The 18,883-nt window shown below is 42.6% G+C and overlaps 1 protein-coding gene across 3 annotated transcripts in view; it reads left to right on the forward strand.

Moving 5' to 3' along the window:
- Positions 1–18,883, forward strand: part of VAV3 (vav guanine nucleotide exchange factor 3) — a 247,202-nt gene that overhangs the window by 196,702 nt on the left and 31,617 nt on the right. For all 3 annotated transcript variants that reach the window (XM_034778743.1, XM_034778744.1, XM_034778745.1), the window contains one exon: positions 4,002–4,138. In XM_034778743.1, coding sequence (XP_034634634.1) covers positions 4,002–4,138 — 137 coding nt within the window. The remainder of the gene's footprint in view (positions 1–4,001; positions 4,139–18,883) is intronic.

An 18,883-nucleotide genomic window follows, 5' to 3' on the forward strand; every position in this document is an offset into this window, starting at 1 on the left:
ATGGGCTTCTCTCCCCAATTAGTTGGTTTGTAGGTGGATGTGGCTTGAGAGGAGTTACCCACCTAGGGGACTAGAATTGAAACAAAGTCTTGTGGGAGGCAAAGCAGCCTGTCTTCAGCTCCAGGGAGGCGGGTGCTGCTGAGCTAGGGCTCTGGCTGAGTTATTTTTTTTTTTTTTAAAGAATGTGGTCTTACTTCATTCCTTCAGATACACTTGACGGTATAATATTAAGCACTTGATCATTGAAGTTTGTAGAATTCATTCTATTACTTTAATGGCCTTTGGATCAGACCCCAAATATTTGGATGATTCCAGAAAATTCATGAAACAGACTCCAACCATAAAGAAGGGATCATGAGACAATCATTGTCAACCCGATCCTCTTTCTGATTCTCAAGATTCAAATTAACTTGCACTGAACTTTCAGTGCAAACAGAGCTCACTCAACGACATAGTGTGACCATAAATTCACCAATATGCCCCATTCTCCTATATTTTTGTTCCATCATTCTCTATGATAAAATGATCTCTGACTAAAGCCTAAACCAAACTTCTGATTATTCAGGAATAACAGATGCTGAGGTCTGCTCTGGCAGGGTTATCACTGGCATGAATGACTCCTGTTGTAGGAAGGGATAGTATTTATATATCTTATTCCTCCTGGGGAATCTTTGTATCTGACTCTGATGGACCTTCAGGGCTGTTCATAGATATAGAGATGCTTTAATGCACAGATGTAGCTTATTCCTAATGTAATGGGTATTCTCTCTTAATACTCATTTTAGAACTAAAACTGTATGGAATATGTGAGCCTTCTTCCTTGTCCTGTAATTACCAGAGAACATATTCAAATGTGTAATACAAGTTTAAATTAAAGGTAAAATCTGCACTGTAGCCAGATTGGTACTTTATAAAACATGACTACAACAGACCTGTGTTCATCCCTTGTTTTTTCATGAATTGTGATTCAGCTCAGCCTTTTGTGTCATCCGGTCTTGGCTGCTAAGGGGGCGTTCACCTGGAGGGTCGAGTTTAGTCTGGCAGCCAGAGAGGACATGATTTCAGCCATTTGATGTCTTATGAAGGCCGATATTGTAGCTGTTTCTTTTTAAAGATCAGACGTTGGCACACTGATTTTGTTTGTTCGTATTGGGAAGTTTATTGGTATAGACGTGTAAGCACTTAGGTAAAATCCTGGCCCTAGAATGGCAAAACTCCAGTTGATTTCAGTGGGGCCATGATTTCAGCCTATCACTTTTCTTTTGTTACAGTAGTTCTATGTGCATTTAAATCCATTCACAAGCACCTATTTTTGCACCAGATATATACCTCCCAAACTGCTTTCTGTGAATATGCCAGATCTCTTTGGTACTGCAGCTGTAATACCTCACAGTGGTAATGTCTCTAGAACTATATTTTACATTATCAATTTTAGTTCTTAATTCTCTGTTTCTACTGAAGATGTTTTGTACTTTCATAGTCTTCTCAGTGAGGTGTACCTGAGAATATGTTGCTGAAAATAATGGGCATTACCAACATTTAGTTTCAGTTTATAGAAACTGAACTGTACTACCGTGAAAATCAACTGAATTGTTTATACCTGCTAATCTACACTTTAAAAATTAGTGATAGGGTTCTATAGGGCATCTGAAAAGTGTCTGGTATAGCTGTTCCTGTGTTTTGTTATTGAGACTTTTCTTTGAGACTGCAATGACCTAATGAATAATATATTGAGACTATTTTCAGTTTGCCGAATTGTAAATATATGTCTCCCTGTATCTGTCTTGTGTTAAATACATTATGTGTTCAAAAATTACAACAGGTAAAAAGCACATTAGTTTATATTGAACCTTCAATTTCAGCCTACTTTAAGGAAAATGTTTCATTTTCAATTTATATTTTGTTTTAAAATGCCAATATTCATAGAGCTGAAAAATTTCTTTTAAATTATTCTACTTTAGCTGCAAAGCAAATTTCAGAAGTTAAATTAACATGAGGTGTTTGTAAGTAACAACAAAAATTATTCATTATTTATAGAGGCAAATATGGCAAGTAGGCTCAAGGTAGTCAGGTGACATGACTGAGTTCCTACAGCTGCCACTAAAGTTTTCAAGTGGGCAATGAGAGTGTTCAATGCCTGTGTCACTGGCATCATTAATCCATGGTCCAGCGCGTTAGCCAGTTCTTTTAGGAAACTTCAGTTTTGGCACCAAAAAATGGGTGTTTTTCTGGTGGGGTCCTGCAGGGATCTGTTCTTGGCCCTACGCCATTCAACAGTTTTATCAATGACATGGAAGAAAACAAAATCATCATTGTGAACTTTGGGGAAAGGAAAATAATGAGGAGGACAGGTAATTAATACAGAGCAATGAGGACTGCTTGGTAAACTGTGTGCAAACAAATAATATATTTGAAGGGTAGTCTATAGACAGACCACGGGCCAAATCTCGACTATCAGATGCTTTTAAACAGACCCTGAAATCTTTTTATTTACTTACTATCGTTATTGGGGTTTTTTTAATTATTTTTTCTAGAGTCTGGACCTTTATTATTCCTTGAGCAAGAAATTTGGACCTTGACAAAAAATAATTGACTACCCCGATATATGTTTTAATACAGCTAAATTTAAATTATACATCTAGGAACAAAGAATGTAGGCCATATTGACACAGTGAGAGACTCTCACAGAGCAGTGACTCTGAAAACAATTTGGGGGTGATGGTGGATAATCAGCTAAACATGAGCTCTCTGTGCGGCAATGTTACTAAAAGAGCTAATTTGATCGTTTGATGCATAAACAGGGAACTCTCCAGTAGGAGAAGTGTATTTATATTATCCCTGTTTTGGCATTACTGCAATCACTGCTGGAATACTGTGTCCAGTTCTGGTGTCCACACTTCAAGAAGGATGTTGAAAAATTGGAGACAGCTCAGAGAAGAGCGACGAGAATGATTAAAGGATTGGAAAATCTCCCTTATAATGATAGATCCAAGAAGCTCAATCTGTGTAGTTTAACAATTAGAAGATTAAGGGCTGAATTGGTTACAGTCTATAAGTATTACATGGGAAAGAAATATTTAATAATGAGCTCTTCAATCTAACAGAGAAAGGTGTAGCACGATCCAATGCCTGAAAGTTGAAACTAGACAAATTTAAGTGGCTTGTGTCTCAGGAGATGGCATTTTCACCTTTGAAAAAGACCACAATTCAGATGCAGCCAATATTGGTGCAATAGGGCCAAAATGCTACCATGAGTTCTGCTTTTTAAAATGAAATATTAACTATATATCCAATAACACTTAAGAAAAATGAGTTTAAAAACAAAACAAAAACAGATTGCATCAGAAGCATGGAATGTTTGTCACTCTGATTCTCATAGACATGTTCCATTTAGTGGCACCATTTTTGGAACATTGAGTCGAGCCTGGAGAGTTTCTCCATTTCAATGTCTTAAGTATTACTTCATCACATCCATCACATTTGTGTTTTGGATTACAAAGATAATCTTAAGATTTGAACCTTATACAAGGCCAGTGTTACATATACACAGAAAAGGATGAGCCCTCTTAGTGATGAAATCAGCTAGTGCCCCAAGAGGAAAGAAAGAGGCGGAAGGGATGGAGTTGATGGGGAAAAATGATTCTTTTCCATTAAACTGTATGTGTTGTGCTTTTTTGAAGTAAGCAGTAGCCTAAAGAGAAATATTTTTCTTGAACTAAAAAAATATAGTGATGAGCTGAGAGAAATTTCTCATTTCATTACTTGTTCAAATATCAAATACAGTACCTGGTGAAATGTGCTTTTACTTCCTCCCCCAACTACTGCTAGTTAAGCTCCTAACATTGATACATTATCTTTATTCTTGTTGTTGTTATTATTATTACGATTACTATTATTATTATTATTATTTATTATTTATTAATTGTCTATTATTTTATGCACATTAGAATTTCTTAGATTGCCATGTCATTGACCAAAAACCTGTATTCAATTTTTGGCAGGTTTACCAAAAATGCAAGTCGTTAGAAACTACAATGGGGTACCACAGCCAGCTCTACATGATGGCCCACCATTACACATCCAGACTGGAGACACTATTGAACTCATCAAAGGAGATGCACATAGCAGGTTTTGGCAGGTATGGAATTAGCAATGGCTCCATTCCATTGCTTGAGAGAGAAAACTGTTATTTGCTCATTGCTGTTATACCCTATTTTTATGTTCATCATCATCATCAACAACAAAACCTTTAGTTTTTATGCATTTTACCCAAAATACACGTCTAATGTAAGAATTTCACCTTTTGGATGCCAGCAGTGCTTACCCACTGCTTTTTGTATCTAAGGGATTGATCTTGCAACTGTATTCATTTAAGTGAGGAAGTTTGCAAGATGGGGCCCTTGGTGTGAACCATTTTACTTAAATGATTTAAAATGAAGAAAATGCATGGCACATAAGCACCAAGAGTACCCTATGTGCTTTGAATTCCCAAGTCCTCTCAGACAATAGAACTAAGGGGCATGCTAACCAGAGAAAATATTTGACTTGGACAAGAATAGCGGATAAAATAGTTATCTGAGTTTGAGACAGAATTGTTTTAATTTGTTTGGGGGAAGCCTAAATCAAATAACGACTGTTTTGTGTTTATAGGAAAACTATAATATATTGATTGGATAAAGGAGTTGTTTCCATGGCAACTCAATATCACATGATTCTAGTTGCTACTTCTGTTACAGAGATTGTTTTCTTCATTGAACACTCATACCAAAAAGAGATTCAAACTACGGCAGCTTTCACATTTTGCTCTAAAGACAGGCATAAGAATTTTAATTTTTTTGAATTACATTTTTTGTTTGTTTGTTAATTTGTCAAAATGGGGGGATTGTGTTTGTGTGTGCACAAAATGGACAATTTGAAAATTAATAACAGTTGGGGGAAAGCTGATGGTAAAGAAAAAGGTATAAATGCAAGGGCATCTGAAAGGTGTCTAGTATAGCTGTTCCTGTGTTTTGTTGTTGAGTCTTTTCTTTGAGAATGCAATGACCTAATGAATAATATATTGAGAATACTGTGCAAGATTTTTTTAGGGGAGAGGGAGGGAGGGATCTTTGGACATATTTGATTTTTATAGATTATATTTGTTCACTTAAGGATTGATTGATCCTGTGAGGTGCCAAAAGCCTTCAAGTCTAACTGGCTTCAGTGGCAGTTGCGGTTCCTTGATTCTTTTTAGGATCAGATACATGACTCTTGCTTATGAGTTATCACAGATATCCTTATACAGCAGGAATCAGACGTTTTATAAACTGATCACTCAAGATGCTCAAGCATACTCACAAAAGAATACCCAGCAACCTGTGTATACCCATGCAGGACATAGTCTTTAGGACCATGGAACCACAGATTCTCATGTGAAATGTAAACAATTCTAAAAAATACAGTTACCAGATAGACTATGACAGCTTCATGACATGATATACTATGTTAGGGGTAGGCAACCTATGGCACACATGCCAAAGGCGGCACGCAAGCTGATTTTCAGTGGCACTCACACTACCCAGGTCCTAGCCACCGCTCTGGGGGGCTCTACACTTTAATATAATTTTAAATGAAGCTTCTTAAACATTTAAAAAACCTTATTTACTTTACATACAACAATAGTTTAGTTATATATTATAGACTTATAGAAAGAGACCTTCTAAAAACGTTAAAATATATTACTGGCACGCAAAAGCTTAGAGTGAATAAATGAAGACTCGGCACAGCACTTCTGAAAGGTTGCTGACCCCTGTACTATGTAAAGACATTCAAGTGTGTTTTCAAACATTGGCTTATGTACGTTTGTATGTTGGGAGTTTTTCAATTGTGTACATGTAGGGCTCAATCCTGCAAGATGCTGAACACTCTGGCCCAATCCAGAGGGGCTCCTAAGCACATTCTTAGCTTTAATCATAAAAGTAGTCCCACCTCATATGCTTAAAAGTTAAGCATATGCTTTAGGCTTCTCTGGATAGGACCAGAGTTCCCAGCAACATATAGGATTAATCCCATGGCCTCACACTGGTATATCTGTCATTTTTGGCTTTTGGAGCGTCTCTTTGATATTACTTGAATCTGTCATGTTAAAGGATTTAAGCAGAAACATGTTATGCTTGGCTAGTGGAGGGAGACTGGTAAGTGGGTGATGCTGTGTGCCAACAAGCTATCTCCACAGCAATCTTAATATTAGCCTTCAACCTTAATGGGAACTGTCATCCCCATTAGCATCTTTGGGTGATTTTTTTCTGATATGTTGTCAAAGACATACTCTGATGTCTTGGTCAATTTGTAATGCATATTAAGAAGTAACCGCAAAACAAGGTTTTATTAACATCTTGATGTTTACTCAAGGGACATTTTGGAATAGTTTATTTCTGACCTGAAAGACCATTGTGGATACTATAGATTCATAAATTGACCAGAAGCTCAGATGTTAGTAATAAATAAATGTTTGTATGCACAGTTATGTGCAATTTGTTTTTTTGTTCTTTACAGCATACCTAAAAAAAAATACATAAATAAAAAATATGGTTTCATCTTCTCTAATAACTTAAACCCAACCAAATACATTTTGATAAATGTTAAGAAAATCTTCCCAAGTGAAATATTTGTATGCTTGGTCTCAGTCCTTAGCAAATTTTTTATCGTCATTTTCTGTGGCTCAGTCAAGACTGTATACATCCTGGGTTCCTCCTCTTTACTCCCTCTCACAAGCAGGATAAACATGAATTGTCCTAGAAGACAGCAAAATTCTGGATTGTGATAGGTCATCTTTTGGCCTGTCTCAGTGCATAAGAAGGAGGAACCCAGCACCTGTACTCTCTCAGCTGAACCATCGAAAGCAAATTCCCAGGGAATATAAATTGCCTTAATATGAAACATTGAAAATGAGAGGGGGGTGGGGGGTTGATGCCACAGTGGTTAAGTCCACTACGTCCAGCTGAAGATCTGGGTTGTCACAAATGAAAATGAGAGAGGTGGTCTCATGGTAGTATCCAGGCACACCAGTTAGCATGACTGGCTTTCTTTGCTCAAGGTCCAGAAGTGGAATAGCCACAGAGCTTATCTGTGTGTGGCTTGCGCTGGTACTACTGATCCTTCATTTTTACACGTAGTAAAATCACTCACAAAGTTAATTAAATAAGAAAAGGAGAAGGGAAAGAGAGAAAATTTGGTGTTTTAAATGGAAATTTAAGACCCTTATCTGGAACACTGCTGGTTGGTGCAGCTGTAATAATGCAGAGTCTCATTTTTATTATTGATGTGGTTTTTTTTCTCTTTTGAGTTTGTTCAGAGCAAAGTACTTACTTAACCTGAGGGTAAGCTTTCAGGGGTGACAGGATGTATCATATAAGGTGTGATGTAATGCTGGTTTTACAGGTTTCCATTGCAATTATACACTGTCCTCAGGGCAATCATGTTTTCCATGTATGCCAAAAGCATACAAATGTGCACTGTACTAGTTTCTTCCACTGTGAAAAACAACACTTCTTTGATACAGACTAAGACCTGTAGCAATTCATTGCTATTACAGAAGTCCAGGCTAATGCCACTGTTGTTGATGGTCCCCCTACATTTTCAATGTAACTCCCTAAGAACAATAACTGTGCTGTGAACATTTGTTCTTGGATGAAAAATTAAATCTTTTCCTTTTGGGGGGAAATTTTCTGTTCCAGTAGTAGATAGAACTCACCAGGGACTAAGATACAGTGCTGTTATGTGAGGTCACTGCAAGAAGGGAGAATAGATAGAGACCTGCTGGCTTGAAATCTATAGTAACAAAACAGTCTACATCAAATCTACAGTAACAAAACCATCCAGCATAATAACATTGTTCACCTGGAAAAAAAATCTTCCAGTATTGGGGAATTATATATGAAAATACATAGACTATACTTAACAGGGGGAAATGTGCATGTGGGGGTCTCTAGGAAGTAGTTACCTATTTGCTATGATTGACTATTCAGTACATTTCCCCATAAATGACCCACATTTGGAAGAAAGTAACTGAGGATCCTATGCACAGTCTCATGAAATGTTTCTATTTTGTCTTGAAATTGAATTGAAAGAAATTTTGTAGAGAACCTGAGCCCAAAGTAGGTCTGCAAACTGCTTTTGTCCTAGTATGAGTTTGGTTGCCATCTGTTTGATCTATATTGCTAGGGCTGATTCAAGATATATCTGAGGACATCTGTTGTGGTGTCAAATGAGGAGATGTGTCAGGGATTTTTCCCAAGCTCTGGCCCCATTTGTTGCCAGAAGTTATGAGACTCTGTAAGTTCCTGTAAGTTATAGTAATAGTGTAAAATCTTCTTTGGTGCCTGCTGAAGAGTTGATGGGAAAACATTTTCAGGTGCAATTTTGCAGGTTGTGTCAGTTCGTAAGTGTGGACCAAGTCATGTTAGTCTTTTTTGAAAATGCATTAGGTTGGTAGAGCTATTAGGCTGAGATTTTCAAATCTATCTAGGGAATCTGGACAGCCAAATCCCATTAAAATTATCCAAATCCTGTAGGCAGTTATGAAAATCTCAGCCTTAATGTTTAAAAAGAAGCTTAATTTTCATTGTCAGTGGAAATCTGTGAAATTTATTATCCTTTTTGTATGTTGCTTATACATCACATATTGCATGTAACATGTGCTACACTGTGTTACCTCTGATGGCCATTTGGAAACATCAACACAGAATGTGGGCATCACCTCATAGGTGGGATGGATGTATACTACATGAACAATGTATATCACATGAATATATACCATCTGTCTTGTACTCTGCCCTAGCTCTTAGTACACCTGTAGATGAAATTTCAGGTACCAATCAGTGTTATTTGCATATCTCTGAATGGAACTGGATCAGATTGTCTCAGAATTTACTTGTTACTATATGCCCCTTTGTAGCATTCAAGAGGAGCACTTTTGCTCTCTGTCCAAGATCAAACTTCAGGGAGTGGAAGGAACCTTGATTCTTCCTCCTGTTGGCGTGCCATTTAGGTGACTTTTAGGACATGGTGCAGACATGTTCAGTTTGGGTCTTTCCTTAATTTGGGCCCATCATCAGAAAGTGGAGCGGGGAGAGACAGAGATAGGATGTGATTTTTTGCTGAATGTGAACAGCATTTGTTCATTTTAATTTTGGTAATGTGTCTACTTATAACTGTGCCAGGCATGATGCAAGTAAACTAGATCTGAACATAGTCTAAAATTTTATGAACAATTTTTTTCTAAAAACAAAACCTGCCCTTTTCACAAAAAATGAATGTTTCATATTTTCTTTTTTTTTTACTAACCTGAGCAAATTAAAAATTAAGGTTTTTTTTCAGCTTATCGTTTTCCATTTCCATTTCCCCAACCTTTTCAATGGGAAAATGAGAAAAGGATGGGGGCGGGAAAGATAAACTAGATAAATAATGACTACATTTTTCAGTTTCATTTAAATGTGAAAAAAACAAAAAAGGGGGAAATGAAGAGAAAAAAGCTGTGGAGGAAAGGTAGAAAAGCAGAAGAGGAAGGAAACCCATAAACTAAATAGGCTTTTTCAATAAAAATCTTCATGATTTCAAATGAGTGAAAAATTATTCCTCTTCTCTAAACTTGCAGAATTGAAAATTGCTTGAAAATGTTCAGATTACAAGAAATGTTTTACATTTTTTGATCAGCTTAAATTATAAAACCTGGTTTCTTTTCACTGTTATTGCCTATCCGTGGAGAGATTAGCAATTTCTCAATCAGAGGATGATTTATTTAGCCATAGCCAAACAATAAGATGGAAACTGGATACTGTACAACCTAGGGTTAACTTTTCAGCTGTGCACAGTCCTAGCTGTGGATGAGCCCATTGAAGTTAATGGGAGCTGCAGATCTAAACCTCAGGCAGCACTCTGGAAATTTAGGGCTACTGTGCAAAATGGTTCCAGGAAACCTCCCCATTAAAACAGGTTCAAGAATAATGAATCATCCTCTAGTCTCACTGACAAGTGTCATTTAAAGTAGCAATCTGAAGGTGTTCATTGCTTCTTTATATGCTGCAAGCATTCTATAATATAATTTCTTTAGCAATTTAGCCCAGACATTTACTAGTGCATTTGGGATGGCCTTTAAGGCTTTTGTTAGAAGGAAATTGACTACTTACTCATTGCATGAGAAACAGTTAACAAGGAAGAGACATGTGCAGTTGAAAGAAATGATTAGCAAACTTGAGGTGCAGCGGTGCGACAAATCCACTGCTAGTTGCGATAGTCTAGTGCCTATGCACTCAGTACAGAAATCCGCAGTCATACCTGACAGCATGCATTACAGTTTTTTATACAAGGTGACATGAGCACCTTGAGGGATTTAGCAGGATATCTAAAAGTAAACAATAATCTAGTATTTTAAACATAATTAGGAATGAACATAAAATTATTCAGATCAATCCTATAATTAGCAAAGAATTTTAAAAACAAAAAGCTCCTTTCAACCTGCTGTAATTTTTATACACTGGATTTGAAAACTCACACAATTATATGAAACATGCAAAGCTTTTATTTAGAAGTGCAGATAGTCCTATAGGCAGTGCGGTGCTATGATCATGCTAATTTCCTAACATGTAAGACAGCTACCTTGTGTTGGCTAACTTTGTTGATAGTTGATTTGAAAAAGTAATCAGAGTGATATCCTCCTTCCATGCATGGATGACCTAGTGGGAAGATGACTATTTCTCCACATAAAATACCATGCAGCCTCACTAAGGTGGCCACCGGCGCATCCCCAGAATACAGGAGATCCCCACTCCCACTTGCATGGGCCTGCCCCTGCCTGTGCCACTCCTCACGGGATGCCGCTCCCATGTCAACTGGTGTCCTCCTGCATTCACATAGATTTGTATAGTTCACTAAGCCAGTGATCATACCCTCCCCGCCTCAGACCAGCAAAATGACCGCTCTGTGTTGTTGGAGATTGAACTGCCATGGAGCAGTGTGCCATACTGCAAAGGGAACATGGAGTACTTCTCTAGGCAACCTAGGGTTGCCAGGCATCCAGTTTTCGACCGGAACTCCCAGTCGAAAAAGGATCCTGGCTTCACTCAGCGCCGCTGATGGGGCTGGCTCCAGGCACCAACCGACCAAGCACGTGCTTGGGGTAGCACCTTGGAAGGGGTGGCCAATCTTGGGGTGGTGGGGGGCGCTCAAAAACACAGCACCTAAGTTTTTTTGGTTCGGTGGGGCGGCGCTCGAGGTTTTTTGTTTGTTTCAGCGGTGCGGCACTGGGGGGGGGGGGGGGGGGGGGGGCTGGGGCGGGACGTGGGGGTTGGGCCGGGCGCTGGGGGGGGGGGGGGGGGTTGGGGCGGCCCGGTACAGCGCTTGGGGCGGGGGTTTGGGCGGCCTGGTGCGGCGCTCAGGGTGGGCAGAGGCTTGGGCGGCCCAGCACAGCCCAGCCCGGCGCTCGGGGGTTTGGGCGGCCCGGCCCAGCAAGGCCCGGTGTTCAGGTGGGGGTTGTATGGTGCGGCCCGGCCCGGCGGGGGTTTCGGCGGCGCGGTGCTGGGGAAGGGGCGGGGGGTTCGGCGGCACGGCGCTGGGGAAGGGGCGGGGGTTTCGGCGACACGGCGCTTGGGGGGCGGGGGATGTTACGGCAGGGCGGCGCTCTTTTTTTTTTTTTGCCTGGGGCGGCAAAAAAGTTAGAGCCGGCCCTGGCCACTGACCGGGCTGTTAAGTCCATTTGGCAGTGCAGTGGGGCTAAGGCAGGCTCCCTCCTTGCTCTAGCTCTGTGAGGCTCCTGGAAGTGGCCGGCATTTCCCTCCAACTCCTAGGTGGAGATGCAGCCATGGGGGTTCTGTGCGCTGCCCCGCCCAGAGCGCTGGCTCCACGGCCAGGGGCCGGTGTCTGTGGACGAGGGCAGCATGTAGAGCCGGCTGGCCGCACCTCCTCCTAGGAGCTGGAGGGAAATACTGGCTGCTTCCAAGAGCTGCCTGAGGTAAGTGCCAACCTGGAGCCTGCACCCTGAACTCTCTCCTGCACCCCAACCCTCTGCCCCAACTCTGAGCCCCCTTCTGCACCCAAACTCTCTCTCAGAGCCCACACCCCCTCCTGCACTCCGGATGGCTCAGTCCCAGCCTGGAGCCAACACCCCGCACCTCCCAGCCCCATCCCAGAGCCTGCATCCCCAGCTAGAGCCCTCACTCTCCCTTGCACCCCAATCCCCTGCCCAAGCCCGGAGCACCCCCCCCATACTATGAACTCCTCATTTCTGGCCCCAGCCCCAAACCCGCACTCCCAGCCAGAGACCTCACCCCCTCCTGCACCCCAGCCTGGTGAAAATGAGCAAGAGAGCGAGGGTGAGGGAGAGCGAGCATTGGAAGGAGGGGGATGGAGTTAGTGGGGGGCAGGGCTTCAGAGAAAGGGTAGGGTGAGGCGTGGCAAGAGTGTTCAGTTTTCTGCATTCGGAAAGTTGGCAACCCTAGAGCACCCCCTTCACTCATCTCACTTACAGCAAAGCTACCATTGTGCCTTCTGAATTTTGAGCCGGATGTCAATTAGTCAGTGGTGCAGAATTTTCCCCAAAGTGTTTAAATGAGTTTAGAAGTACTATAGGAAATAGCAATATTCGTGCTTTGTACTTATCTAACACTTTCCAGCTAAGGATTTGACAGAGCTTAGCAAATGTTAATTACTCTCTTTGAGTTAAATATGTATAATCTCCATTTTACAGATAAGAAAACTGAGGCACAGAGAAGTTAAATATTGTCTTCAGGGTCATGAAACAGTTCAGAACTTTTGACTTCCAGTGTTATGCTTTCACCATTAGGCAGTGCCACCAGTACCTGAAGTCACATCATATGCCACCTTGTTAGCGGTATGGTGTTTAGCATTAAAGATTCAGTATTGACTAACAGCTGCCACATAGGAGTTTGTAGGAGCTGCCACATATGTTTTGAGAAGTGGATGGTTCTTAATAGTGACCTCACAGGACTGCTCTGGCACTTGTGGATGCATCCTACAGCAATCTGAATTTCGTGGGAAGACTTCTTGTACAGTAATTCACATGCAAGGATGTCCACTGACAGTGTGATCTCTTGTTATATTTCATAAGAATGTATGAGTGTCTTGTGCCATTTGTACCACACATTCTGCTGAGTGCCCCACTGACTAGTTAAATGCGGAACACTTAATAGGAGAGATCAGAAGTGCATATGTGTGGTACTAAATTAAGGCAATAGGGAGATTATACACATCCCAGATTTGTCTCTTCCTCATTTGAGGTAATAGAACAATTTAGTTTAATATGCTGCAGTGCTAGTTGAACCAGCCTAATACTGAAATGCATTATGCATTCTAGCTGGACAAAAATAGTTTTTTGTACAAAAATCAGAGTTAAACATGTAAATATTTATTAGAGGCCTATCCTTTACCAGTGATTTGAAAGAGACCATACGTAGAGATTTCTGTGAAGATGTTTGTCTGCATTTTTAAACTGTAACTCAATAGTCTGTTCATTAGCTCATCAAATTTTGATTCTAGGCGCCTATCTAATTGCCTTGTAAGTATGTTACTTGCTGTGTCATTTTATTGTGTGGGTATCATTGATGTCTTTTGCTTTAGATAAATATTCCTTTATTATATATACTATCAGATTGTATAGCATGTGTGCACATGCAAAGTTGATGTTGTAGGGTTCCATTCCTGTAAATCCTTACTCACATGAATACATGTTACGCACTTAAGTATTCTCATTGACTGTTGTGGGATGAATAAGATCCTGCACTGTAAGTATAGTTTTGTGGACTGGGCCCTGAGTTAGTAACAGTCCTGGGTGGTTAGACATTGAAATCTGTAAAAAGGTTCACTTTGGGGTATAAACAGAACACGAGAAAATACATAAACACCATGAATAGCTAATACTTAGTAAGGAATGGGAGGAAAAATCATATTCTCATATGGGTTAAGAGATGCAAGAATTGCTTCCTTATGTGCCCCTATTTTGCTTTATTTTAAATGCATATCAATAATTCTCTCACACATTATATTCTAACTAGTGCTCTTTACCCCTTCCTCACCTTCCTACACATTTCTTTCTATTTGGAATCGGTGACAGTTGCTGTGATCATTACCTGGGTGTGATAAATTGCATAGCAATCTTCCCAGGAAGATAATGTTCCCATTGAATATGCTTAGGGCACTTCAATTCAAGAAAACTTCCATTTTTTCAAGAACACTAATTAATTCTGCTCCTTTTTACATCCAGCTCCACCCTTGTTTTAAATTCCTGAATGATGGTTCATGTGGTGTGTTATGGTGCATTAATTTCAATGGGAGTTAGGCACCTCAGCACTTTCAAAAATCACACTAGGCACCTCTCTGGATCTTAAATTGCCTAAATACCTTTAACAATCTGGACTTCAAAGCCTAAATATGGATTTAGGAGCCTAACTTTAGGCACCTGTGTTTGAGAATGCTGGCCTAGCCCAGTTGTGAAAAGGGCTGCCAGACCTGGTCACAGATGTGCAGTTTATGGATCTGAAAGGCATTTTTTTTCTAGCTTCCCTACCTTCAGAAGGCAATCAATTCATTGGTAAATGCCAAAGTATGGTGCTTTAATGAACAGTTTACATTTGGTTATGAAGAGTTGGTAAGAAAGTGAGTGGAAATATGAGGGGTTATGTAAGAGTTGAACTCCAAGGCGATTCTTTCACATATTCCCAAAATATGTAGTTATAGCTGTACACACCGAGTGCATGTATGTTTAGGGATTTGTGACTCTTGGACCACCTCCAGTATGTGGCTCAGGAGACATATACTTATTAAAGTTAGGTAAAGCCCATTATAAAAAGCGATCTTGATTTGTCGCTAACTAGTGGTGATACATGATGGGGAGAATAGGTGGTAATAATAATTGCAGTTGGGTTGTATAGGAGTCCCACCAGCTGATGCTGTGCTGAGTCAATACATTGTTTCAGTTGCCCTATGAATACCTGTTCCCTTGCCAGCATTTGCTCACATTTGGCCTTGCTTCAATATAACTCCATTCAAGTAGACTTTCCAGAAGACTCTGAACCCAGGGCTCAGTTTAGGTGGATTATCTTAAATTGAATTTTTCTGGTGAATTGACCTGTTCTGAATGTTGTTAAAAAAAATCATTGCCAGTGTGCATGGGATGTGGTCCCATTTGAATCTTTCTTCTAAACCATCTTTGGTCTATTAAAAGCTTTTCGATGTTAGGGCACATGAGGGATCTTGCTCGTTTAATTTAATATAAATCAGGTCAGGATATTTTGAAAAGAAGCTTTGGTTTTGGGTTACTGCATCAATGCAGCTCTTAAACTGACTGTATTTATTCATCTGATCATCTGGCAAATTGAAATCATGCTGACTTCAGAAATGGTTTATTTTCCCAAATGAATGTGCATGCTCTTCCATCAAGATGTTTTGAGGGTGGTGATGGATTTGAAAGGAAACGTCCATTATCTTTAATGAGGATTTCCTGCATAAATCTACCAGATCTGTATCAGGGAAAACACTCTGTGCTCCCCAGATCTTCTATTTCAGGATCTCTGATTACTGAAAGGATTAGTGCTGGGACAACAAAATAATTAAGTTCTTCTTTGAGTGCTTGTTCACGTCCATTCCAATCAGGTGTGCGCGCACCGCGTGCACGGTCATCGGAAAGTTTTCCCTTAGCAGCTCCCATCAGGTCGGCTGTGGAGCCCGCTGGAGCGATGCCTTCATGGCACTCAATATATGACCCTGCCGACCCACCCCAACCCCTCTTCAGTTCCTTCCTACCGTCCATGACCGCCGTTGGAACAGTGCTCACTTACTCAGCAAGTACTCCCTTAGCGTTCTTCTGTTAGTCATTACAGCTTATAGTTAGTGTTCTAGTTAATGTAGTATAGATAGTTTAGATAATAGGTTGGGAGCGGGGTATCTCCCCAATCCCTAACCCCCCCTGGGAGTCTGTGGCATGCCGCGAGCACAAGGCTTTAAGCCCTGCAGTGCTTGTATAAACCTATGCCCATCAGTGACTCCCACAACTCTTGTTTAAAGTGTCTGGGGGAAGTGCACCAAACTGAATGGTGCAAAATCTGCAGGGCTTTTCATCCAAGACCCAATAAGGAGCATGATTTCCAACTAAAACAATTGTTAAGGGAATCTGCTGTCCGCTCACAGCTGGCTGCAGACCGCCAGGACCCGGCACCAGGTGCGCCCGTACGGAGTGCTCCGGCATCCGTACACAACACGGTACTGAGGAAGGACTGTACCACAAAAGACCCTCAGCACCAGCACTCCCTGGCACCGCACCGAGGGATAATGGCCCAGCACCGCTCAACTTCACTGGTGCCACACAAGAGACACAAGAAGACCGAAAGAGGGCACTCGCCAGTACTGATATCTGTGGGACAGTCAAGAGATGCACGGGCGCACCCCAGAAAGGACCCAGTGCCAAGTCAACACGAGTCGGTGCCATTGACTTCAGTACCCCACAGGGAACTGTCAAGTCCGGCATGTAGCAACTCTTCGACAGGGCAGTGCCAGGTGGAGGTGTTAGAGCCACCCTCCACCCCGGACACTTTTGAAGCCACCGTACCCAGCGCCGCTCTCAGTCACCTTCGTCACGGCACTGCTCATTGGCACCAAGCCCCACGAGAGCACCTCTGACACTGGCGACGCGACACTCCCCGTTCCGAGCACTGAGGCCAGACAGATCCCCGGTGCCAGCAGAGGATCAGCACCGACCTGCAGCACGAGGCATTCAGCCTTGATCGCCGGCACCAGATACCCGCTACTGGTCCCCATCACTGGATCCCAGGCCCCGGTCCCCAGCGAGATCATCCAGGAACTGGTCCCCCAGTTCATCACGGCACCAGTCATCGGTGCCTGGGCCCTTGCACCACCATGGTCCTCACAATTGGTATCTGCTTCCTCGGAGTCTGATGCCAACTTGTACAACTCGATGCACAGTCAACATAGGTCCAAGAGGCGACGAAGGAAGGTGCCGCCAGCCTGGCAGCTGCAGTGGCAGCCCCCGGCTCAGTGGCTCTTTTGGACCCCCTGGGCTTACCATCAGGCCCAGGGTACCTTTTGAAGGGGGTTGAGATCAATAGCATCAGAACACTGGTCACCCCACTCTCCTAGGGACAGGTCTATGCCTCGGGGATCCAAGGCTACTCTGCCCCAACTGCCCCTTCAGTCTCCAGTTTCAGCAGAGGCGACCCCAAAACGGGACCAGTCACAGAGTCCGGATACAGCATCCGAGGCACTAGCTAACCGCCACAGGGGCGTTCACTGACCAAGAGGAGGTCAGAGAATCGGAGGGGTAGGAGGACCCGGTACCCCCTTTGGCTTCCTTGTCCTCTTCCCTGATGAAGCTGTGGCAAGGGCGTCAGCTTCGGGCCTTCCTCCGATTGACCATAGGGCACATCAGGACCTCCTTAGGCGGATTGCCCATCACATGGGGTTGCAAGTGGAGGAGGTGGTTAAGGCCAAGGACCCCATTGTGGATATTCTCACTCCCAAAGATCCATCACAAGTAGCTCTGCCTTTGATCAGAACTGTTCAAAACAACATAAAGACCCTGTGGCAGACCCTGGCCTCGATTCTGCCGACTGCTAGGGGTGTCAACCCAGAGCAACAAGAAGTGCCCAGTGTTCTGCTCCTTCCAGAAACACAGTCCGGGTTCAATCATGGATACATTCCTGCTATCCTGGGGACTGCTTCATGTATGCCTTCCCATTGGTCCCACTTGTACACAAGATGCTGCTCAAGATCTGCAGGGACACAGTGGAGGTCATTCTGCTGGCCCCTGCGTGGCCCGTCAACGTTTGGTATACCACATTTCTGTAGCTGTCAGTGGACAGCCCAGTCATGCTACCACTCTACCCCGAACTGATCACTCAGGACCAGTCACCTCCATCACCCAGACCTCCAGTCCCTCCACCTCATGGCCTGGAAGCTTCATGGTTAAACCCCATGGAGCACCTATGTTTGGAGCCGGTAAGGGAGATTCTACTCGGCAGCAGGAAACCTTCCACCTGGGTAGATAAGTAAGCCAAGTGGAAGAGATTCACTTGCTGGTGTCCCCAGCAACACACACCCCCACTCTAGGTGTCTATACCACTCATCCTGGAGTACCTTCTGCATCTCAAACAGCAGGGCCTAGCTGCAGCATCCATCAGGGTGCAGCATCCATCAGGGTGCACCTTTCTGCTATCTCAGCCTTCCACACGGGAACATCTGGACGCTCCGTATTAGCTAATCCATGGTAGGATGTTTTCTCAAGGCTTGGAACGCCAATATCCACAGATTAGGCAACCAATTTTTGCACGGGACCTTAATCTGGTCCTCACCAGCTCATAGGGCCCCCTTTTGAACTGCTGGTGACTTGCTCCCTGCTCTATTTGTCATAGCAGGTGTCCTTCCTGCTAGCCATCACATCAGCCAGACGGGTGATCAAATTAAAGCTCTGACCCACCCTACACGGTCTTTCACAAGGACTAGGTACAGCTCAGGCCTCACCCAGCCTTCCTCCTCAAAGTAGTGTCCCAATTCCACACTGGTCAAGACATTTTTCTATCCGTCTTCTATCCTAAGCCTCACACCAGTACCCAGGAGCAGAGGCTGCACTCACTAGATGTTCGGAGAGCACTAGCATTCTACATTGAGCGCACAAAACCATTCAAGAAGTCAAACCAACTGTTCGTGGCGGTAGCAGACCAGATGAAAGGACTCCTGGTCTCATCTCAAAGAATATCTTACTGGATCACATCCTGCATCCGCACATGTTACAAGTTAGTCAAGGTCCCATTCCCAACTCTTACGGCACATTCCACAAGGGCACAAGCCTCGTCAGCTGTGTTCCTGGCCCAGATCCTGACAC

The sequence above is a fragment of the Trachemys scripta genome, chromosome 8, assembly GCF_013100865.1.
Source record: "Trachemys scripta elegans isolate TJP31775 chromosome 8, CAS_Tse_1.0, whole genome shotgun sequence".
NCBI lineage: Eukaryota > Metazoa > Chordata > Testudines > Emydidae > Trachemys > Trachemys scripta.